A 24482-nucleotide genomic window follows, 5' to 3' on the forward strand; every position below is an offset into this window, starting at 1 on the left:
TAAGAAAACTCATCAGATCAAAATAACTGATAACACCTGCACAGAATCAGGCCGTTAGAACAGCAAAGCATCATTTACAGAATATAATGTGGCCCCGAATCCACCATCCTTACTACTGTACTGAACTCCAGCATGGAACAGTTACAGGATCCCACGTGTGCAAACAGTCCAGTCAGAAAGTTTCCTCACTACTAAACACTCCAAAACTGTCAGAGGTATCATAACAAAGAGGAAGGGATTGGGAATGACAGCAACTCAGCAACAGTGATATGGCACGTAAAACCACAGAGTGGGGTCTGAGGATGCAGAGGTCGTGACCTCCATATTAGCTGAAGAACAGCTTCATGGCTGAGCAGCTCCAGCCAAGCCTTACACCACCGAGCTCAAAGCAAAGCCTCACATGCATTTCAGCTGGCAGAAGCACAGAGTAACAAATGGGAACTGGTCTGATTCTTATAAAACACTTTTCTACTCTCCCAGAGAGCTCAAAGCACCTCAATACAACATGCTACATTCACCCATCCACTTTCTTCTATGGCTTTAAGTGCTTACTAACCCAAGGAGACAGGACTCGAACCACCAACCTCCGATCACTGTATGACCTGCTCTACCTCCTGAGCTACTTCTCCATCTGGCAATTCGATGGGCGAATATGAGTTTGGCGGTTGCCATGAGAACGGTGCTTATCTGACTACATGTGCCAGGTTTTAGGTTTGGTGTAGGAGGTATTTTGGTGTGGGGTTGTGTGTCAGCAGTTTCCTTTAAAGAAATGCTTCAGCATACCAAGACATCTGGGACGACAGTTTGGGGATGGCCTCTAAGACTGCACACCAGTGCACAAAGCAGCTCCATAAAGACGTGACTGAGCTGACTGGCCTGCACAGAGTCCTGACCTCAACCCAAGATCCCATCCACCTTTGGGATGAATCAGAGCAGCGACTGCGAGACACTCGTGTGCTGTCTGACCGCACAGATTCTGGAAGAATACTCAAAAATCCCATAAACACTCCGAAAGCTTCAACATTCCACAGATGAGATGAAACTGTTATAGCTGCCAAGGTTGGGCCACCATCATATATGAAACCCTATGGATTAACAATGGGGTGTGACTCAAGTTCATATGCATATGAAGGCAGATGAGTGAATACATGTGGCAAACCTGTGTCTGCCTGAAAATGGCTTTGTTTTAAGCCCAGTGCCCAACGCCTGCAGGTCCTGTATATGGATGCTGTTCACTGAGGAAACCATGAACAACTCTGTGTCCCACTCCTCATTACGCCCAGTGTAACTGATGTCACTGTGGGAAAAAGACCAGGCTAGAAAGATACAATATAATATACTTCATCTGATTCGGATTACACATCTGTAACCAGCAGTCACAAACATGCCCCTCTCATGTTTGAGCCAGCATGTTTTGTGTTTGCTTGTGTGGATTTTGTTCCATGAGAGGACGCTGTCAGTCATCCTCCAACGCCGTCCTCATCACATGGGAAACGAGCTAAAGACAGCCCACGATGTCAGAGGGGAGAGAGCCAGAGAGCAGCTTTGCCTCTGCAACATCAGACGGAGAGGGAGGGAGACAGATGTAAAGAGAGAGAGTGAGAGAAAGGAGGAGAAATTTGGCCTACTTCTCCTCAGCTCTTATTTATATGCTGAGGACGACACAGTAACCAACCAGAATCCTGGGAGCTGGCATAGCAACAGTCACACAAGTCCCAGTCTGAGAGCCAGCTGCTTAACAATTCAGGCGCCTGCTGTTATGAATTCATGAAGGAAACAGCAGGAACATCTCCTGACTTGATGTACATTTCCTAATGTGCCCCAGTCTGTAAATCTAAATATCGATACACAACACTCCTTACATGCCACAGCTGCACAGTCTTTGTATGCTAAATTAGTTAGATGCCTGATTAATGTGCACCACATAGCCCATCCCAGTAAAACTAGGAATGTGAAGCTGTGTGTCTCATTGTCTCGTGTGTTCAGCCTTTGGAAGCAATGACAAGCCGAGCTCACAGAACAGCTCAGGCTGATGCTTTCAATATGCTGTCCAATCAAACTGATTTACCACATGTGGAAAAGACTTGAGTGGTGACAAGCAGTGGGCAGCTGGTGAATACATGTGTGCAGCGTAATGTTTGGCTTCTAATAAAGGTTTAATCGTGTCACCGTGGCATGATGGGTATTACCTGTAAGAGCTGTGGAGTCACTGAAAGCATTTTAGATTAAAGCTGTGATAGAAGTAAACGTGACTTGGTGTAGTGTGGGTTCTGTATGTTCCCATCTTCACAGCTGTGTGGGTTCTCTGGGGGTACACCAGCTTCCTCTCACAGTGAAAGACACACATGTCAGGTTAACTGGTCATTGTGACACTGGCTGTAGTGAAGAATGGGAGCACGGCTGCTGCTCGCCTACCTAAGGTGGAACCACCTCTGGTCCAGTGACGGGGGGAATGAATCGAGAGATTTGTGCCAGGAATCTGATGAAACCACCTGTGCACTATCCCACCCACCTGATTGTCCAGGACAGAGTTCCTACATCCTGGAACTCTGTCCTGGATGGTCTCTGGAAGACCTCTGCACCATATCCCCACTATCACCACCATGGAAACCAGTGAGCTTATATATACCACTGCCACAGTAATGCCAGAAGCACTTGAGTATGAGATAAAGCTAGAAATGCAGGCAGATGATGCCCCCTGTGGAGAAAAGACCGCTGTCAGGCTGTTAGCAGCTGAGTGTTCAGCTGTGGTGAACACTGGACTATCTCGGAGAAAGTTCAGCAGGATTACGACAGGAAACGACCGTGGATGGAATATTTCCTCCCACGTCACTCTGCCATGGTGGTAGATGTGAGGGGTTTAGGGGAGTGTTCCACAGCCAGGCAGGAGACCTGTCTCTGCTCATCCTCTCCTAAACCAGTGGTAGTTGTGCAGTGTCAAATTCATTTACAGTTCTTAGAGTTTGTTTTATACTAGCTAAGAGTCACTGAACCCGTGTTCTGTCTCTGTGGTGAGTCTGGGTCCCAGGGTTTACTGTTTCTACTTCCCTGTGTTAGCACGCTGTGTTCCTCGGCTGTTGTTCCTAGTCTGTTACGTACGGGGTTTCCTCAGTGTATTCCTGGAATTCCCAGTGTTTCCCTTGGATGTTGAACTTTGTTTTGCCACTGTTTTGGATATAAAGGTTCTGCCAAGTTTGCCTCACAAATTTACACTTGGGTCCATTTTTTGGTAAATGGTAAATGGACCGGGTCTTATACAGCGCTCTCCTACTCTGAGCACTCAAAGCACTTTATACAACTTGTTCATTCACCCAATCACATCCATCCACACAAGCACTTTTCTGGGTTTTCAGTGCTACCTAACTAACATTCATACACGTTCACACTCCGATACTCAGACACACTCGGTATAGTATCTTGCCCAAGGATATTTGGCATGCAGACTGGGATCGAACCCGCTCTACTACCTGAGCTACAGCCACCCCGTGCTTTCATGAGGTGCTTTCACACCTTCATGAAAGCACCGCCAAATTAATTCAATAAATATCCTGTCTAAATATAAAATCTAAATCGTGGATATCCACTTTTAAAAAGATGGGTTGTTCTTGTTCTATACTATACCTAACTAACAGAGCTGCTCAGTGAGTGGGTCATCAGAGGTGTGCAGGCATCTGCACCCAGGCATCTCCCCGCCTCCTCAGCAGTTCCTATTAGGGTAAGACGCGTTAGTCCCGGAGACTCTGGGCAACTGGTCCTGTTAAAGCTCCTGTACACTGTAGCAAGTCCTCCACCTTTATGTCATTCTTAGGACCTCAGGGCAAATATTAAAGGTCCTGAATGGGATCATAATCAACATAATCAAGGCAGGGATTACACTTTCTCCTACATATTTGAAAGCTGGTCTTATTTGTATAGGCAGCAGTGAAACTGTACACGACAGCAGCATGAAGCGAACAGCAGCTCTCTCACTGTGATGATAGTTGTTGTATGTCACTATAGTGTATACCTGCATACAGTTTATTTCTTCATTGAATAAGGCAGAGTGCATCAGTAATAATAACCCTGAGAGCCATAGTGCTGAGCCAGCACGCTGCCTGCACTCAGCTTATCCACTTTCTGGTCCGCACATTAAGACCATCTCACTCCAAGCTGGATTACACACCAGGAAAACAAGCACACAGCTCTGTCTGTGAAACTGTGTGCACTGATTGGAGGGCGTTTACATTTCCATGATCATGGGCATATTGTCCTGACACAGGAACACCAAATACCATCCTCTGAACCACAGGGCTGGCCTCATTCATCATCATGTTCGCTGAGGCAACATCAAATGGAAAACTATCCCACACAGAGACACCCACATGTTTCCAGGTCTGAGCTGAGATGAGGGAAACCAGCCACAACGAGGACACCGTGAATTATGCACCAGTGTTCAAACAGCTTAGCTGTGAGGTGACTGGGTTATCCGTCATCATATAAATGCAGGATGTTTATGACACAAACATACCAGTGTAACACACTAAATCATGATATTTCTAAATAATTACCACAAAGTAACAGTTTCCCCAACTAAACCTTTTATTTTCACAGTAATAGACAGTCCAGGTCAGAGCCTCCTGACACACGTCGCTCAGCAGCATCTTGCACTAACACCACTAGCTCTTCAGTAGTTAGCAGTTACAGTCCTTACTGTGTCTGCAGCAGCTAGGTGCTGTCATTCAGGTGTGTACGTCACACCCTGTAACGCTCAGGGTTAAACACACCTGAACACAGCCTGACCCGTCTGGACGCTCTTTGGACACATGAGGCCAAAAATACAGCAGCACAAACACCAGTGTCAGTATTTGGTGACTAAAACAATCTAAAATACTTTTTTTCAGACAAGACAAAGCTGCTAACGGATGCAATACCAGCTGCAACTACACACACATCTGTCGCCTCTTACTTGCTTCATATGTTGCTCAGCAAAGTCCAGACTGGCACGGGGCAGATGTTCATATGCACGGCTACAGTAACGGTTAACATTATATATCTCCAGTGGCTCGAATGACCCTGAGCGAGGCAGAGTGCAGGCGTTACCCAATGTTCTCCTCAGCTGCCAGTGAGCATTAGTAAGACCTGAGGACACTCACCCTGTTAAAGCGTTTGGCCTGGAAGAGATGTCCGTTCACTCGGTAGAGCTTCCTCCATCTTCTGGCCCCCCGTCGGTAGATCGATTCTAGGAGAGAGAGGAAACGGTTGAAGAGCAGTAGCATGATGAGGGACTAACTGAGAGAGGGATGGAGGGGGAGCTGAGATAAAAGGAAAAAGTGATACAATCAGGTAAAAAGTGAGGTAAAGGTCCAGGTTTCATGCACAACATCAGAGTTTGAGCGAGGGGGGAAGATAAGCGTCGGGTTTCTCTACAGCAGTAAAAGCTCACACTGCTCTGCCTTCTCCACTCCCTCCCTCACCACTCTTCAGTCTCCTCCCTTCATGTTTCTCCCTCAGCACCTCCATCACTGCTTGTTTTAACTGATGAATAGACTCATCAGTACCTTATACTTCCTTTTATTCAGACGACACTTTGAAGGTGGAGCTATTTATAACAGGACCGTGCAGTCAGCTAAAAATAAACTGCTGCTTCAGTTACATGTGTGAGAGCTGCTGCTGTTGGAAACAATATTTAACATTGTTACAAAGGCTTTCCTGGGCTCATCAATAGTGTGGCCTTCTGAAACAATCCTATCACACACTGTTATTAATACTATCAGGCTCATTGAATGGAATGAAGAAGCTCCTTCTGTTTGTGTTTCTTCTCTGCAGGATTATTCCATCACATTGCTGTCATGTGTGCTTCCATCCTCACACAATGCTGCTTTGTCAGATGTCGCCTCACCTGCTGCACACAAAGGTGTTGATGGCTTAATACAGAGAAACTCTTCTGGTATCCAAACAGGAGAACAACAACAAGTCCTCACATTTGTAATCAAACCGACCTGCTAACATTTCCAACATAATGCATGAAGCTGAGTCGTGTGGGCAGTTTTCTTATAACATCAACAACACTAAATCATCTAAACTATGAAGGAATAAAAAAGAAACCAGTTATAAAAACCCTGTTTATCAGTGCGATCTCCTACAACCCAAATCCTTTCTGATACACTCGCTCAAACCAAGACTATTGATACTGTATGAAAGACGACTCCAACCCCCAAACATGAAACCGTGTTATTGGCCACAGACTGCTACTATACCAGCCACCGCACTGAGAGGGGTTATATGCATATGGGAGCTATGGGTGAGAAGCACCGAGTAGCTCACTGCAATAACAGTGATAATAGAAGACAGCTACAGCACAGTGGGAACAACAGTATGGAGCCAGCCCTGGGAGAACAGAGCAGAAGTCACCAATGACAGACGGACCTGCTGAGCTGAGGATGAAGATTATGGTGAGACTCAGGAAAGACCCCAACAAAGAGCACAAAGTCCTCGTGCAGATACTTGCATATGCTGCCTCACAGATCACTCCTAGCACCAGGTGTCCATGAGTGTGGCCCTAGAAGCTGCCAAACACAGGCTCACAGCTCCGGCCAAGAGAATAAATCGCCTGTTCTCCAAAGACCCATCCAGGCTGCACCATCATCCAACAAGGGAATAATAGCAGACAGCCACCCAGAGCCAAAACTGTAAAAAGTCACCATCCAGTCCTCACACTGACTTCCAAACTGGTGACATCATCGGGGTTTAAGCCTTTAGTCAGAAGACGACACCGTTTCCACGGCTGCTACACCACTCATAACTACACACTGTAGTTATTTTTACTATGGCTGAATTCACCATGAGTGTCATTAACTCATCAAAATGTGCGCTGACAGTTAGCATTACACCAGTGAATATTACCTGTGACCAGTTCATTAAAACAAAAGCAGAAATAAGCATGATGACATCTTACACCCACAAAGCTGATGTGTCCCTGTCAGGTCAGACACCTTCTCCCTGAAAAGGACAATACTACTTTTCATTTCATTAAACTCAATCTTCATAAGACTTCATAGAGACGTTATTAAAGAGCATAGTGCTGAGCAGCAGCACGTTACACAGCCTCAGGTACAGCCTGTGTGTGTCGCCTCCTGCAGTTTACTCCAACAACCCAACACAACCACCTCACCACAGTATGAGCCACAGCCATGTGGCATCACCATCTCCCCTCTCACTAATTATTCATTAGCTGCTCTCCCAGTGTACCCCCCATCCCCATCTGTACTAGCTTTCCAGTCTAGTTAGTTTCTCCAGTGATGGGCGTGGCCTAATAACGTCCTCCACTCACACATCTTTTGCCTCTGTTGCTATGGTAACCCCAGCCCATGCTCATGTTGTCATGAGGATGTCAGACCCTGTCAGTAAAGGTGCACCTCACCGTGGTGCTGAATCTGATTTCTACTCTGCGTCGTGTACACGTCTGTGCATTCTCATGTTCAGCATCACTGTGTGTGTAATATATAAAACAGTGTGTTCATCAGGCTCAGGTCCTCTACCACAGGCCAGGCAGTGTGAGGGATCTGTGCAGCGTCTCAGGTGACTTCTGGAATCTGAAGGAGCAGCTACTCCAGTCTGAGGTCCTGTTCCCAGTGGGACCACTTTGGACTTCACCTGCAGCTGCTCAAGTTGTTCCTTCAGTCCCTGTTACTCCTCAGATTTTTGGTGAAGATGTTAGCGAGGTGGATCAGTGAGTCCTCCACAGGAGGCAGCTGATGGCCACTCCACTCCTGAATCGATATCCTTATCCACTCTTAGTGCTGAGCTGGCGTAGGGGGGCTGACACCTCTGCAGAGCAGCAGCTGGGACAGTGCATCACCTCCATATACTGCATGCTTGTGCTGTTGCCTTGGAGCTGGCCTCCACGGTGCGTGCATGCCGTGCACAATGGGCACGCTGTGGTCACCATGGATGGTCGAGGTCAGCCACACAGAATCCTAATGTTTACTTTGAATTTCTGCAGGTCGTCCATGTTTACAGGCTTAAAGCTATGTGATTGGCTGATTAATGAGCAGCTGGTGTAGCTAACTTGCTTGCACGTCACTTTGAAGCGTGCAGTGTGGTGCGAGCCTCGTCCAAGCCAAAAATGAAGCACTCGTTTCTATTTGCACATGAGAACCATAGAAACAAGGACTGAAATGCACCAAAGCACGACCAGCTTACTGGGCATTAAAGGCAAAACTGAAGTCACAGAGACCTCGTGTCACTAAAGTAGCCCTGCTGTAGAGTGACTCTGCTATGTTTAATGCACAAACAACAAGAAGCTGTGGCTGCTTTGGGTCTGTGTGAAGCCAGGCTGTGGAGATCTGAAGCACAAACAGGCCTCGCTCTTTACAGTTTTGTCTGTGAACTCCCTCAAATCTTCTTAAGCCCTCCAAAGAAAAAGAGAACCACTGCAGTGTGTTTCCATAGTTACCCACTATTTTCTTCTTACTGGTGGGTGAGGGAGATGGGGATGAGACACCACATGCTAATGTGGGGAGACGTGTGAGGAAACCTATGTGTGATTTAACACACAGCACATGCCCACACTGCATGCTAAATACAGTATGATTAAATCATTAAGTGCAAAGTGGTAAATTGCAGCGATTAGTTCAGTGTGTTGATAAAACCATGAGACAGAAGGAGCTTCAACACACGAGTTTCCTCCTTTGTGCCATACAGACTTGTCTGGGGGAACCTTCAGAATCAGAGCATTAATAATAAATCAGCAGAAAGACTCTGATGGTAACAGCCTGCTGCAAACACTGCTTTGGTGTCTGTGCACCACAGCTGCACTGTGGGGGAATGTTTTATCCACTCAGATCCTGTGTGGGCCTGTGTCACTGACACGTGTGTCATGTGGCATGTCCACTCTGACATGGCCAGGATCATTAGGACACACTCGCAGTTTCAGTGTTTTCATTCTCAGTGCACTGTATTTGATTCCTGTGTTAACAGAGCGGCTCTACCACTCAAACTAATACATCACAATCGATCAATATTCAATGGCTGTGAATATGTAAACGGCTTCTTTAAAGTTTGAGTGAAGGCACTGGCCCCAAAAGAGATGCTTCAAAGAATACACCTGCGTGTAAGCATGTAAAGGCCACCTGTGGAACCAGGTCCTGGTGTGGATTCAGGAGACAGATTAGACTGAAAGCTGTGTGATAAAGCTTATAGTTGGGCTGGATCAGGTGATCCTGAACCATCCCCTACTTATGGTGCAATATGCTTGGGCTGCTGAGGGGCTTCCCATGATACACTGAGCATTTCCTCTTCGCTCTTCTGTGTTTATAAATCGGTTAGTGTGGCCGTCTCTCCTACAGATTGTCCCGTCTCTACCCCGACCCTCTGTCCTGAGCCTGCTCCTGCCGCAGGTTTCTCCCTCTTAAGCAGTAGTTTTTCCTTCCCACTGTCAACAACTGCTTGCTAATGATTTGCTTTCTAATACTGCAGGGTCTTTACCTTACAATATAAAGAGGCAAGAACTGAGTTGAATTTAAAATGACAACAATAACAGCAGCCTGACTCGTGGCCTCGGACACAGCAGGAGCACGTCTCAGTCAGCCAGTGAAAAGATCATGTGCTTGGTAAAGTAAGAGTATTGTTGAAGGAACTAGTAGATGCATAATGCTGGAGAACGAGGGTAATGTTAACCTGAGAGTTAGCATGATGCTCCTGTCAGCATCGTCATATTGTGCAGTTTTACCTCAAACATTGGTGTTAACCACAAGATATGGTAAATAGACCAATGGGATTCCCCGGTCTCATCCATGTTCCTTTAGGTGTTAAAATTCAGATGAGCAGCTGTGAAACACAAACAGTCGATTGTGGTTAGAGCTCCATGCCTCCCATTAAAGAACCATCACAGGACCTCTCACAGCCCAAATGTGCTGTAACCTCTGCTACACTTCACTTGCACTGACTGGCGAAGCTTCAAAGAGCTGACCTAGTACAGCATACCCCTGAGGAGAACAAGTGTTGCATTGTCCCACATTTCTGCCAAGGTGATAGTAAGAATGGCCCAAAGTGAATGAGCAAAGCAGAGCAGGCGAATCAAACGATACCATACCTCCAGATGCAAAGGCCAAAGCACACAGTCCCGCCATGTTGTCCACTGGAGGGATGAAGACGAGCAGACAGCCTATCGGAGATATACTGTGACTTAGGCAGCGAGCTGTGGAGCAGGAGAGCAGGGTGGTACTACCAAATCTCTCCAGAACAGGACATTTACAAGGGTTTGACTCACTTCCAGACATTGTTCCTCTCACTAACAGGAAAGTAGCAGCATATACGTTACCAACAACACCCGCCCCTCCCCTTAGACTCACGCAGAAAAAAGGAAACAGCAAGCTTTAAGAGTCAAACTGTTTGTTTTCACTGACCCTTAAAGGAATTAGCAGCAGCGTTCATCAGCGACAGAGCGAGCACGTTCTCAGGAAACACAGACCGACTGGGCCAAGTTACTCTCTGCTGCCAGTTTTTAAGGCTGTTACATAAAGCGAGGCTATTATTGGCTCCCAAAAAAGCTGAAGCAGATCAATAAAACAGCCCCGAGGTGCTTTTGACACCGTTAGACCGTCTGTGATAACACAACAGACTTACTGTGCTGGAAGAGACGGAGACAAAACTACACAACAAAGTCCCATAAAAGCTTTATTATTATTATTATGGGATTATTATGGACAACTTTATACAAACTTTCTATGGAATCAAATGAACTGTGACAATATGAACTGTTTATGTATTATTTATGTATGAGCAGTTTTTATTCAGGAGCCATCTTTGAATCTTATCCTGAGATAATCACAGATGCAGGGCGTGTCCTCGGGTTTGTTTGCTGCACCCTGTTGGCTGGAACGCTCATCACAGCCCATTTACATCAGCACAACACTGTGACAACCCCAGCAGCTCCACATTTTTCTTACTGCACACGCGTCCACACACATGCACAGTGATAGCTCAGGCTTGGCTTTGCTCGGGGGCTTTGGTGTGGCTCCCTGTATGGTGCTGATCTATGATGTAAGCAGCTGTATGTGGCTCTGCTAACTGTCTCTGCTGTTAAAGCAAAAACTGGCCAACACGCTGCCTTAGAAATCTTTGAAAAGTTCTTGTTTCATAAAAGAATATGTGAGCATGGTGTGATTGGGAACTTCAGCCTATGAAACAAATTTAAGCATGTATGAACTTATAAATGCTCATCAACAACACAGATGGTTTCCATCGGTACCTTCAAAGTGTCAGATGCTCAGTGATGCACCTCAGCTGTATATACAGCGTGTAGAGCGTGTACGGGAACTTAACTAAAGCCATCAAGTCACAAAGCTGAAATACAGACAGCCTTACTCCTGGTCCCAACTGAGGATAGGGAGACACTGTGGGTTTGACACTGGTTGTACTGGGAACGAGGCCGTCAGAGAGACTCCCATACTCGCAGCAAAACAACACAGGGGAGGTGTTCAATTAAAAATACTTCCTGTTATTCTCTCTAACTGATATAATGAGATGGATCTCGTTCTTGTGTCTTTGCGCTGAAACCAAAGGAAGTGTTCAACAATTCCACTAATTCCAGGATTAAAACGCAGAAACATCCAAACAAGCCATTTCCTTTAATGACATCATCATCGCTGGCACCTCCGCTCAGCCCTCGTGCGACCTTTCTCTGCACACGCCTCAGATGACCCGACGTGCTCCACGCTCACCTTACCTTTGACTCGAATGTAGAACAGCAGCATGAGCAGCATCCCTCCAGCTGAATGTTCCCGCTCCTTCATACTGGGAATCTCATGGTGCTCTCCTGCTGCTGCTCCCCTCACGCTGCCTCTCTCCTCCTACTCCTGCTCTCAGCGAACAGCTCCGCGTTCTCCTCCTTCTCCGTTCCCTCCACAGTCCCCTGTGGCTGCTCCTCTTCAGCCTCCTGTCACCTCAAACGAAGCTCCGTGCATACAAACACCATTTTTCCTATTCCTTCTTGCCGTTGTGCATCAAATGTTTCTCACTGAGAAAGGATCACATCACATGACTGAGGCTTTTCACCGTCTGCACCCACACTGCAGTTACAGCTGGCTGCCCACAAGATGGCAGAGCAAGCTCTGACTCCAGCAGCACCACCCTGCTCTGCAGGCAACACGTTTTACCCTAAATATAAACCTCAGCTCTATTTTTAGTGACTGTGCCTATTGCAGCACATCCTGCATGACACTTCCAGCCCTGATTCTGGACACGGCCTGAAGAGCGTATGTGACAATGTTATTTGACTCCATCATGAAAAGTTAAAGCACTGTGAGATCAAACTGTGCTGGTCAAAGATAATTATTCAGTCATTGAAAGCACAACGATCATTATATGAAGGTCAGCCAACAGTAATGTTTGTTTCCTTGGACATACGTTGGGTCAGTTCAGCTCTAACGCTTCGTGTTGTTGGTCTGCAGTGACGCACAAACAACTTTTAACTATTATTGTACTGAGACACAGAAGCAGCAGCGCTGCTCACAGAGACCATGAGACCCTTTTCTGTTTAATGCCACACGTTCAAATTCAAGGCTTCTGGTGAAGGTTGAGGCAACAAAATGAATTACAATAAATAATCTACTTAGTGGCAACATGAAAAATAAATACATGAACAACTTCTCAGAGACGAGAGTAAAAGCATAACCAATAGCTAATACTATCCTGCTGCTGTATGTGTGTGAATGCCCCGAGCGCTGAGGCCAGCCTATCAGCTCAGCCCTGTTAGTTTTCTGCTCTGGGCCAGTGCAAAGACATTTCTATCAAACAAAATGAGACAAAAACAAAGACGCTGTCGTCAGATTCCTCAGCTGGGCTTGAGACACGAGAACGATCATTTCCACCTGTAGCATGAAGACAACATACGTGTGTATGCTGACACTCCAGCAGGAAAATAGTGTTCAGAAAGCAACTGTCCCACAAATGCAGTAGCAGTGAAGATGTGTGATGTATCAGGATGTGAGCAATAAACAGAAAACATCTGTGATTTGGCTTCAACACCTTTTATCAGGTAACAGCCTCTCTGTGACTGAACTAAGTCTCTGTTTGAGTCTCTGTGGTTCACATGTGAGCACGATCGAGTCCACCATAAGAACACGCTTGCCTGCCCGTGTTGCAACACCAGGGGAGGCTGAGCAAACATTTTTTGCATTCCTTCACAGTGACGGAGAAAGGTTATACACAGTGTTAGAAAAGCAGCACTGCAGAAGCGGTCAGTGCAATGCTTCCACTCTGAACGAAGACGAGCTGCACGACTGTAAAGAGGCGCTCTGCTGGGATCATGACTTCCTGTCCTCTGTGGTTACTGACACTGAATGAAACAAAATCATCTAGCAGATAGCTATGAGCTCAAATGGACTACTGCTATAATATGATAACGCCATGCTGTGCCAAGTCAAAATGCAGAAGAAGAAAGCACAGCTGTGTTGCACAGGTTTAGGAGCAGCCAGCTGCTGCTAATCAAATGACTTAACTAATCATCAACAAGCATTACAGCCACCATACGACGGTCCAGAGCATTCACACTGATAAGGAGGAAGGACGACAACAAAGGAGTAACTCTTGCTGCCACCAGTGAGGCTGTCGAAGTTTAAAAGGTCATTTCCAGTTAATCTGAATCAATCATTCTACAGTGAGAGGGCTTACTCAGAAGTGGAACAAATTTAAGACAGTGGTCAATCTTTCTAGCAAATTTCACCCCAATGTCAGACCATGGGATGCTCAAAGTCACATCTCACACTCTACAGGCCTTAGTTAGGATGTGTTACGGCCCGGCTCTGCTAGGCCACCGTAACAGGATGTTAAATATTACAGTTTGCGGCTTCTTTGTAAGGGTTGCCAGGGGAACGCCTCTGTTCAGTACAGAGAACACAGCAGCACAGGTTAGTGTTGCAAAGTAGCCTCTGAACAAACCAGGAGATTTCTGGAACAATGTCCTTTTGGACAGACGAGACCACAGTGGAGACGTCTGGCTATCACGCACAGCGACTCCTTTGGCAAACCCAAGAACAGCACCAACACATCATACCAGCTATCAAGCACGGCGCTGATGATTTGGGCTTGAATGCAACCACAGGACCTGATCACGAACTCGTCTGTACAACAAAGCATTGTAGAGTCAGATGTGAGGCAGTGCAACAGGACACTGATCCAAGCACACCAACAAGTCTACATGAAGCAACGTTGTAGAGCAGAGGGGGCTAAAACTGATGAAGTCATTAACAACCATTCAGGTAGGACACTGAATGATTGTTTCACTGTTTGAATGACTGATGATTTTGAATTTGACAAAGACTCAGTCTGTTTGGACACATATTCATACAAACCTCCATTTGTCTTATACATAGTTTATACAGTGGTTGAGCTTATTAGATTGCTTATTATTAGGCTGCTGAAACCTCGTAATGTTAAGAGCTGGAACACACGCTGCACATACACAAAAATGTACCAGACTACACAAATCTTTGGTCAAATGCTCCTTTGTGTGTGCTTCTTCTGGACCAGATCAGGTGCTGGATGGTGCACCATCTCAGAAAGCTCTGACTTCAGAACTTCCACAACAACAGAGCAAAGCAAAGTGACCTGATCAGGCATGTGGTGCAATGAACAGAGAAATTAAACCTAAATGTGAGTAAAACAGTGATAAGAAAGAGACACTGCAGGGTAGATAACGGGGAAACCCAGAGTGAAGCTTTGGAAACCAGCTTGCTTAGCAGAGCAGCTTAGCCTAGCTCTCTTTGGCCAACGCAAGCTTCAGCAACACTATTGTTGTACAGTTTGTTTGTGCCAGCTGAAGTGGTTGCCCAGTGGGCGCATTATGCCAGAGACCAGCCTTTTGTGGATTAGCCCTTTGAACAGATGTGCTCCAGGCTAACACTATTTACTGCAGAAGTTCAATAGTGGGACATGCCAACCACTTTAAATGCAGGAGATTCATCAGATCAGATTTCTTCAATTAGATATTTGCAGAATTAAAAATTAGACACATTTTTATTAAATTACAGCAAAGTTTTGTTTGGAAGTCAGGGTTATGAGAACAAAATATTGACTTTCAGTTACTCACAATTATGATCAGTTGTGACACCATCAGTATCAACAGTGTCTGTGGTGCTCCAGCTGCAAACCACCTCACCATCACCTGAAGCAGCTGAGCTTCACAACACTTTGTCTCAAGGCGTCAGTAAAGCTGCCTGGCTAGCACACACAGTAATGTTAGCTGCTCAGCTATTAGCAATTACCCAATAGCCATTAGCTAGCTCGGGAAGACACAAGCTAGTGTACCCCCAGTGCTGGTCCCAAGCCCAGATAACTGGGAGGGTTGCACCAGGAAGCACATCCAGCGTCAAAGCTTTGTCAGATGGAAAAAGCATCCGATCCATCAGACAGGGATGCAGCCAAAGTTATCATTACCCAATATTAGCTATCTGTTAAGCTGTCATTAAGGTAGCACTGAGTGACCATCTCTGTTAACAGTAATGTGGCTCATCAGTCTTGCCAGTTTGTAACAGTGTATAAGATGGGGTAACAGGATGACAGTTATTTGTGTCTAAATCTGTTGTGTTTCTGACTAAAACTGAAAAACCAACAACTGAACAAAGAGTCAGCTGTGTGTGATGGGCAGGAGCACAGTACCACCTCACACCTAACAACATGTTTCTGGATCTACACAACACAATTATAACGTAACTGTCAAACAACATTTATAATACGATGTGAAAGAGTAAGAGCAACGGGGTGTGTATTTCATCACATGTCTGTCTGAACGCTCTGTGAATGTAAGGCTGTAACTCCTTCACTGTCATCTTCCTCAGTGCCACGGGCCGACACAGAGCAGCTACTCCCACAGACGCACAGCATTATCACTGTGTACCACTCTGCATACTGTGGCTCCTCTCAAATAGAAAACCTCACATCAGAAGTACTGGAATAACTCTCAAACTCACACCTGCGAGCTGGAGAGGAAACAGTGTGTCACTAACTCACAACAGCGTCCTTCACAGCACAGCTTTAGTCTGATTACTCTGACTGTGACAACTGGCCTCTGTCAGCGGTATCATACACCACCATCTTTGTGTGTTTCATCATGTTTGACAATCAATGTTGTAATACTGCATTATTTACTCATTTTTACAGTGAGTAGAATAATAAATGAAGCTTGTTTTTAAATATCAGGCACAGTCAGCAGTAGGCGTCATTATTACTGTCAGTCAGATCTGCAGGTAGAACTGTTCAGGTGTATCAGGTGACCTCAAATCCTGTCACACTCAGGTGTGTTCAGTTTGTCAGGCTCCAATAATTAAAAGCAGTGTGTAATGTGTGTATGGGTGTTAATAGTTCAACAGACACTGACATGTCACACATGTCCAGTTCAATAGTTCTTTAAAACAATGCAAACTCACTACAGACCTCAGCTGGCCATGCTGTGATTGTGCCTCTACAGTCACACTACACACATTTCACCTGTACAACAAAACTGCTGCTTACTAACGGACACACACAATAACCAGGCCTTGTGGAATGATCCTCCTGCAGAGCTGTGATCAGTGTCTAACAGGGTTGTGTCTATACTGGTTTAAGCGTCCAATCACCTGCAGCTCACTGTCAGGCTTCCAGAGTAGGAACGTTCTTGTCTTCAGACTTGGAAACAGAACCGAGAACAGCGAGTAGAACACAGAGCAAAACACGTGACCAGCAGCGCTGCAGTACATCAGTAACAAGGTTGGTGTTAGCTGACAGCGATAACCAGTTTATGTAAGACAAACACTTCCTGTTCCTTATTCAGACTGCGTTTCCTTAAAGATTTGGACTTTGCCCACATTAGGCCCCTGTGGTAATGATGTACAGCAGCTGCACAGGTGCAAACCTAACAGGTAACAGGTTCCCATCACTCTGATTCACGCTCCTTGTTTTTAGCACCTAAACTCCTCCCTTTCAGTTTTGCATGAGCCTCCTAACTCATCAGCTGTACCTGGAGAAACTCATCAGATCTGTCAGAGAGGAAAAAGCTTCAAACATCCATAAATCCAAGCACAACAGAGCCCAGGGGGCCTTTATATGACATGGCCCAGTTCTCAAAGCTCTAATCATGTGTTTCCTGCAGAACGGTCAGAGAGGTTCAAAAGAGCTTCAGTCATCATCTTTTAATACAACATTTTCTTATCCGAAGGGCGACGTGACCCAAATTCTGGATGGATCAGACAACTGCTGTGTTACTTAAAGGTTTATTTCCAACCCAGTTAGCAAAAATAAAACGAGCACTCCTCCCAGAAGACCGTGACCACGGGCTTTTCCACTTACAAAAGATAAAATAGATTATTGATCTGAAGGAGGAGAAGGGTGAGTGTGTGTCCTAGAAAAACCATGTGTCTCTGACAGTGTCTCAGGCTGAGTGAGTCACTGAGCCTCTGTCAGGCTGATGTGAGATTAGAGACACCGGTCATCAAACACGTATCCAACCACGACACAGTGATATCAATTATTCACATTAAATCATTTCTCAATTTTCGCACCTGCGAGTCGTCCAAGCTGAGACTGTCCTCCCATTAAAACCACAGCTGTTTATTTATACCAGTCTATGGCCGTGTACTGGAGCAGCACTCGCAGACAGACAGCCATGCTCACAGGCTCAAAGGAAATGCAAAAAATTGCAACCAGGAAGAAAGTAGGAAAGGAAACTACTAAGGAAACATGAGCAGAGGGCGGCTGAGGACACGAACACACTGAGGATAACCAGACCACAGGTGGGAACACGGCTCAAACTGAGGGGAAACGGAGACAGAGACTATCAAAATAAAACAGGAAGTAAGGTTCTTGCTTTAGTTTTGACTATAGTTCTCCCTCTACAGTGATTTCACTGACTGACTGTTAAGCCACTGTACACTGACCCTCCTGTGCCAGCCTCAACAGTGATTAGCTACAAGCCAAAATATCATTTATCCCAAACTGGACGAGCTTTTCCAAAAAGCTCTGCACAGGGAAACTGATGAATTAACTAATCTAATATTTAATCAGCATTAACTCAGTGCATACCATGAAGTCAGCACACTGAGTCCTTATCGAGCTAACTTCAGCCTGCCGTTCGTCTGTTTGCTCCTCGAGGTGGCCGGGCTCTTCTTCTCTGGTCCTCTGCTTCAGATGGAGTGATGGGCGGCCGTCACCTGCTCTGTGCTCCTGGGTGGAGCTGTTCCTCCATCTGCTCGTCTGACTGTCAGATCACTGTTCATCGTTCCTGATGCTGCTCACTTTCATTCTCACCTGCCTCCTGCTCTCCACCTCTACACTTTCCACTGGACAGCAGCCCACGCCCTCAATAAGCTTTACACAGGTGTCTTCATCCAGAACATAAGAGATCCACACGCCCACACTAACTGTGGAAATCTGCCTGACTGTCACTGTCGTTCTCTTCACCACGCTCGTCTTAATATCACTGTGTAAACTTTAAATTTCAGTCTGATTCTTGGGTCCAAATAATTCATCAAAGATCATCAAACTCATTCTAATATTAGACAAACTGAGCTCCATGATGCATGTATCAGCATTTTTCAGTCAGGTTCATGAATCACATCCAGCCTCCATTATTTCTAAACCAGCTAAATAAAGAAATCACTGACATGTGTTAGCAGGATCACAGAGCTGCATCACTCAGGTTCACTAACTTACATAAACTGCTGTGTGGTTCCAGTTTGTCCAGTTTACAGTGGTGAAAATGTGGCCTTGGTTACAGCTACAGCACTCGTTGATTAAAACCAGAACGAGTGCATCTGCATAAATGTGAAAAGGCTTTTTTACATGGAAGGTGAGCTTTCCTATATTCATTACACTGAATCACACATTTTGTTTTACGTTTGCTGATTGTGACCCTGACGAAACACTGATAATTCCAGTTTCCTCCACTCGGGGGATTCCCATGTGCACCAGTAGGAAACCAGCTCCCCACCACTGAACGACACACAGACCAGCTGATTACATTAGTTCAGCATCCAAGAGCCGGTGTTGAGCCTGCAGTCTGGATCTTAGCACGGTTTGAAAACAGGGATTATTAGTGCGTGTACATACACTGTGACTCGTCCATACTAATAACTGAAGACATTACTGTCCTCCATCTTTTCTTAGCCTGTCTCAGAAGGTTCGCCTAACTCTTGGACTCTGGACATGAGGATCCATCGTTATTCCATCAGAGAGTTAGCAGCATCTGCAGGAATGACCAAATCAACCATTCGGTCCAATCTTACCAGAGTTAACACTCATCAGTTCAGCAGCATTAACAGGACAAAAGGAAGACCACTCAATGGAGACCATCTTTCGCTGGGTTGGCAGAGAAAGGTATACTACATCAGGTTACGGGCCAAAGCATACTGCAAAAACATCCAAGACTTTCCAAAGAGATGGAAAGTTCCTCACTTATCTGAGCCCAACAGAGCATCTGTACAGAAGAAACAGAGAATTTTGATGTTCATGGTTTCTGGACTTCAGGGAGTCGTTAACTACAAAACAAACAAGAACCTACATTTAAAATAGAGCTGGGCGATATAAGATTTTTTCATATCACGATATGTTTTTTTCATTTCAGGCGATAACGATATATATCACGATATAAGCCAAATAACTATATTTGTAAGATTTAAATGTGCCGTTGCTCACAAGTAAAATGTGAAATAATCAGCAGCTTGTCTTGATTTTAATATTTATTTCCCATAATAAGTTCAACAGGGTAGATGTACTTAAGGAACATCAGACTTTTTCAGATAAATAAAGGCAAATATTGCAAACTACACAAAAGGCAGCCGCTAAAGCGTTTAAGTTTCAAAATAGAACAAACAAAACAGACTAAATTGTCAATTCCACTTAGAAACAAAATTTTAATTCTAAAAATAAATCTTAGTTTTTTTTACAGAAGAACAGACAAAGTTGACTAACTTTTGTCAATATCAAATAAACTGAGAACTAAAAGGAAATTTTCAATCTCTCCTTGTTGTATAGCTTTCTGAACTTTCTGAATCCTTTATCATCCGCAACTGAAAATAGTTGTGGATGATTACTATACCTTTCTAATGTGACGTTGTTGTCCCTGGCTCTCTTTCTCTCTCTCTCTCTCCCTCCCGCTCTGTTCCTGTGCTACTGCGAGTGTAACTACCGCCCCTCCCCCCTCTTCCCAGCGCAAAGCACAAGGCTCGCGTGCGGAGTGAAGCGGAAATAAAGTGCGAGAGAGAGAGAGGGTGAGAGAAAGAAAGAAAAAAAACCCCACGGGTCGCGATAAGGAGCCGGCTCGCGTCGTTCACGTCAAAGATCCGGCTCTAAGAGCCATTTCGTTCGCGACCGACACATCACTACGAAATACTACTACTACTACTAATAATAATAATGTGCGGCTTGGCACTTGTGCTGTACGTAACAAGTCACGTGACGTGACGCTGCGGCTGTGATTGGTTCGGCTCTGCGCTACTTAATTTGGATTGGCTGTTCTTCTTTTCTTTTTTTAAGAGAGCAAGAGAGAGATGAGGTCTATCGCAATAGTTTAATTTTTCTATCGAGAAAAAGTTATCTCGCAATACATATCGTTATCGTTTTATCGCCCAGCTCTAATTTAAAATGATGTTTTCCCATTTTGAGCGTCTGAAAATGGAGTTCTTGTTTATAAAAATGGCTTTAATTCTGAACCGTGAGTCCAATACGTTTGTTCTCCTTAAGTGAAAGCACTCGACTGCAGGCACATGTTGACTGCAGTACTTCAGGACCCAGCAGCACACTGGTCTCTGGCTCCAGTTCCATGGTAACCATGTGAACACCAGTCTGTAGATGCACAAAACAGTCCCTGTTACTGACACTGGCTTCCACACAGGAAGTGATGACATATGGCTTTGCTGCTGATGCCTTATCACAGGTAAATCAAAGCAAACATGTTCTTCAAGTGTGACTTTGAAGGCCCAGCCCTGCCTTATTATCAGTTAAATGACTTTTCAATCCATGCATGAAAACCAGTAACACAATTCCATCAGCTCTGGCAGGCTCTGCTTGAAAACCCTTCTGGAGACTGGAAGTTCTTATATGAAGAGACTGGTGCATCATAATCAGAGGCAGGCTGTGTGTACAAGCCTCATCTGTCTGCTCTCACAGTCACTCAGGCTCTGCTCTGACTCGATTTACTGCTGAGGGCAGCAAGCAGGAAAACATCAGATGCTAGAGCTTCATACCCCTCTGTCTGTCCTGCTCTCTTCTTCTGCAGGTACTAAAGAATCACACTGGGCTTCATGGCACCCGGGTCATACAGGCTGAGTGGGAAGACGATGGGATGGCACCCAGAAGTCCCTGTGGTAGCAGAGGGGTGAAGATTTATTACCACATGAGGGTCTGCGGGTTCTTGTGTCCCACAGCAGGAACCCACAGACTGTCATGTGGACATCAGCAGACACAAAGTCACTGCAAATACTTCTTTACATCAACAGAATCACTGCTTTTTATTTGTTACGCTTTGTTTCAACCAAGTCCCAGGAGACACTGCTGTGTGACCCTCTGTATTCTGTTCTGTTAACAGTCTGGCCATTAGTCTGTATAACACAGACCCTTCCTGTGTCCATCTGCACAGGAGGGACGTACCTTTTGCTACTATTTCACCAGAATATGCAGATAACTGTCCATCACATAGTCAAGCTAGGACAGCTGCATGGACACAAGAACACACAAAAGTATCTGACTGTAATTAAGCCTGAGAGCGTTTCTTTACATCTAAAAAAATAAAACAAATCTCCAAACTGAGCTGAGAATAGTTCTGCTACTGTAGGCCAACAGTAGAAGGCTGCCTCAGACACATCCTGTGGACAGCTCAGTGATGTGCATGGGCACAATGAGAAGCAGGCAAGCCATCGACCTTTTCTCTGGTGGTTTGTGCACAAACTGCTGCTCTCTGACTGTAAGCTGATGGCAGACCAGCATGCTGTGAGCTCAGTCTGTGCTTCAGAAACACAGCCGGCCTGAGTAAGTCCAGGCTCTTCAGTGATGTGTCAGCGTGACACAGTAACCGCTGGGCCAGCATGTGTGATGCAGAGAAGCTAGAGTTTGATAACAGTGTTATTAACTCATTTAGTACATTAGCAATGACAGCTGACCATGTCCCAGCAACAGTTTGTCTGTACACATCGATAGCTAACTGTCACACTCATGAACAGCTGATTGTACTCAGATGAGTCTTTAACATGATCTCATCTTTAAACATACGCAGCAGTAAGATTAACCTGTTCAACACTGACAGGGAACATTTTTCTGAAGACATTTAACTTTGATACACAGTAGTACAGTTTGATGTGTTCTCAGGTGTTTTCATCATGTTTTGTTGCTTCTCTTTCTACAGTGTTGTTTGTCATTTTCAGCTCATAGTAAATAAATAAATATCTACTATAGCAGTAATAATAATTTACAGCTGTTCAGCCAGTGCAGATTAAACAGGTAAAGGGAGATGTTTTTATTTGGGTGTGTCCCTCTTGTCTAGAAGTTACTGCATCACACCATCAGATCACTGCTCACAATCTATTCTAGACTTGGACGATGCTCAACTGAAAAATAATACTGAGGTCTCATTTTTAGCTTTTCCAAAGCTTTCAACAAGAGACACAGAAATACAGTGTAGCCACATGTAGACACTGTGCATTACCACACAAAGAATAACAGTACCTCAGTGTTTGCACTGTTTGAAGGCCACCACTGTAAGTAAAGGTCACACTCACAGTGCCAGCTGCTTAAAAACATGGCACAGGGCAGGCAGGTCAGCTAGCAAGCTACCAGTACAGGCAGTGTAGTCGCAACCTAAAGCAGTGTAGTCACAGCCTAAAGCAGTTAGTCCAGCCTACAGCAGTGTAGTCCCAGCCTACCTACAGCAGTGTAGTCCCAGCCTAAAGCAGTGTAGTCACAGCCTAAAGCAGTGTAGTCACAGCCTAAAGCAGTTAGTCCAGCCTACAGCAGTGTAGTCCCAGCCTAAAGCAGTGTAGTCCCAGTCTAAAGCAGTGTAGTCCCAGCCTACAGCAGTGTAGTCCCAGCCTAAAGCAGTGTAGTCCCAGCCTAAAGCAGTTAGTCCAGCCTACAGCAGTGTAGTCCCAGCCTAAAGCAGTGTAGTCCCAGCCTACCTACAGCAGTGTAGTCCCAGCCTACCTACAGCAGTGTAGTCCCAGCCTACAGCAGTGTAGTCCCAGCCTAAAGCAGTTAGTCCAGCCTAAAGCAGTTAGTCCAGCCTACAGCAGTGTAGTCCCAGCCTACAGCAGTGTAGTCCCAGCCTACAGCAGTTAGTCCAGCCTAAAGCAGTTTAGTCCCAGCCTACAGCAGTGTAGTCCCAGCCTACAGCAGTGTAGTCCCAGCCTAAAGCAGTTAGTCCCAGCCTACAGCAGTTAGTCCCAGCCTACAGCAGTGTAGTCCCAGCCTACCTACAGCAGTGTAGTCCCAGCCTACCTACAGCAGTGTAGTCCCAGCCTAAAGCAGTGTAGTCACAGCCTAAAGCAGTTAGTCCAGCCTACAGCAGTGTAGTCCCAGCCTAAAGCAGTTAGTCCAGCCTACAGCAGTGTAGTCCCAGCCTACCTACAGCAGTGTAGTTCCAGCTTACAGCAGTGTAGTCCCAGCCTAAAGCAGTTAGTCCCAGCCTACAGCAGTTTAGTCCCAGCCTACCTACAGCAGTTAGTCCCAGCCTACAGCAGCCACAGATGGATTTAGGTGTGCAATAACAAGAACGTTCCTTATGAAGACGGCAATGCTGCAAAACATAGACGCTGCTACACTGAATGTTTCCTAGCTTTTTATTTTTAGCCTTACTGAGCTTCTATTTACTGATTTTGCAGCGTTTGTATCTGCGGCTCCTGCGGTTGGTTATACATGAGCTGTTTTGTACGTAACAGTTATTTTTTGGAAGAGCTTATTCTCTCTGTGAGCGAGGGTGGCTTCACACAGGGTGGGTGTAACTAATCGTCTCACTGGGACTGACGGGGCCATAAACTGATGCCAAGCCAAAATTAGAATTTGTTTGGTAAAACATCCTGATGTTCTTGTGTACAATAGCACACACTGTAATTCTTTAAGACTGCATCATAAGATTTACTGTCATCATTGGAATAACTTTATCAGAACAAATGCTTATCCTCAGTGTTTCAGTGAGACGTCCAGTCTTATTGCCCAGCGCTGTCTCAGCGGACACCACAATGCATCATTCTGATAAGTATAGAAGCTACAGTGTGTTGGAGAGAGAACAATGGTGCTCTGCTGTGCCACAGTCCACGCTAACAAAGCTACCACTGAGAGCGTTTTAGTGTTGATAGATGTAGATCGAGAGATGTCCAGCAAACACACAGGCTTCAATCTTTAACATGCTAAATCTGCAGTGTGTCTCTGAAACTGATTCAGAGTCTGATTTAAACCGGTCCTCACAAAATGAACAAAATTCTCTCACAAAATCCATTTTAAAAATCTGTGACTAAATTTTCCTGAATATGTGTAACTTGAGT

General features: G+C 45.3%; 1 protein-coding gene across 5 annotated transcripts in view; it reads right to left on the reverse strand.

The window, feature by feature from the left end:
• prkcz (protein kinase C, zeta) overlaps window positions 1–24482 on the reverse strand; it is a 97987-nt gene that overhangs the window by 45182 nt on the left and 28323 nt on the right. Inside the window, exons 1-3 of one of the 5 annotated variants that reach the window (XM_063464241.1) lie at window positions 10386–10438; window positions 10073–10177; window positions 5133–5218 (exon numbers count right to left, since the gene is read on the reverse strand). In XM_063464241.1, coding sequence (XP_063320311.1) covers window positions 5133–5218; window positions 10073–10177; window positions 10386–10413 — 219 coding nt within the window. In that variant the 5' untranslated portion in view covers window positions 10414–10438. Of the gene's footprint in view, window positions 1–5132; window positions 5219–10072; window positions 10439–11707; window positions 12030–24482 lie in introns of those variants that run through there. The other 4 variants (XM_063464242.1, XM_063464243.1, XM_063464240.1 and 1 more) reach the window with 4 other exon arrangements.

This window comes from Pelmatolapia mariae, linkage group LG20 (assembly GCF_036321145.2).
Source record: "Pelmatolapia mariae isolate MD_Pm_ZW linkage group LG20, Pm_UMD_F_2, whole genome shotgun sequence".
Classification (NCBI taxonomy): domain Eukaryota; kingdom Metazoa; phylum Chordata; class Actinopteri; order Cichliformes; family Cichlidae; genus Pelmatolapia; species Pelmatolapia mariae.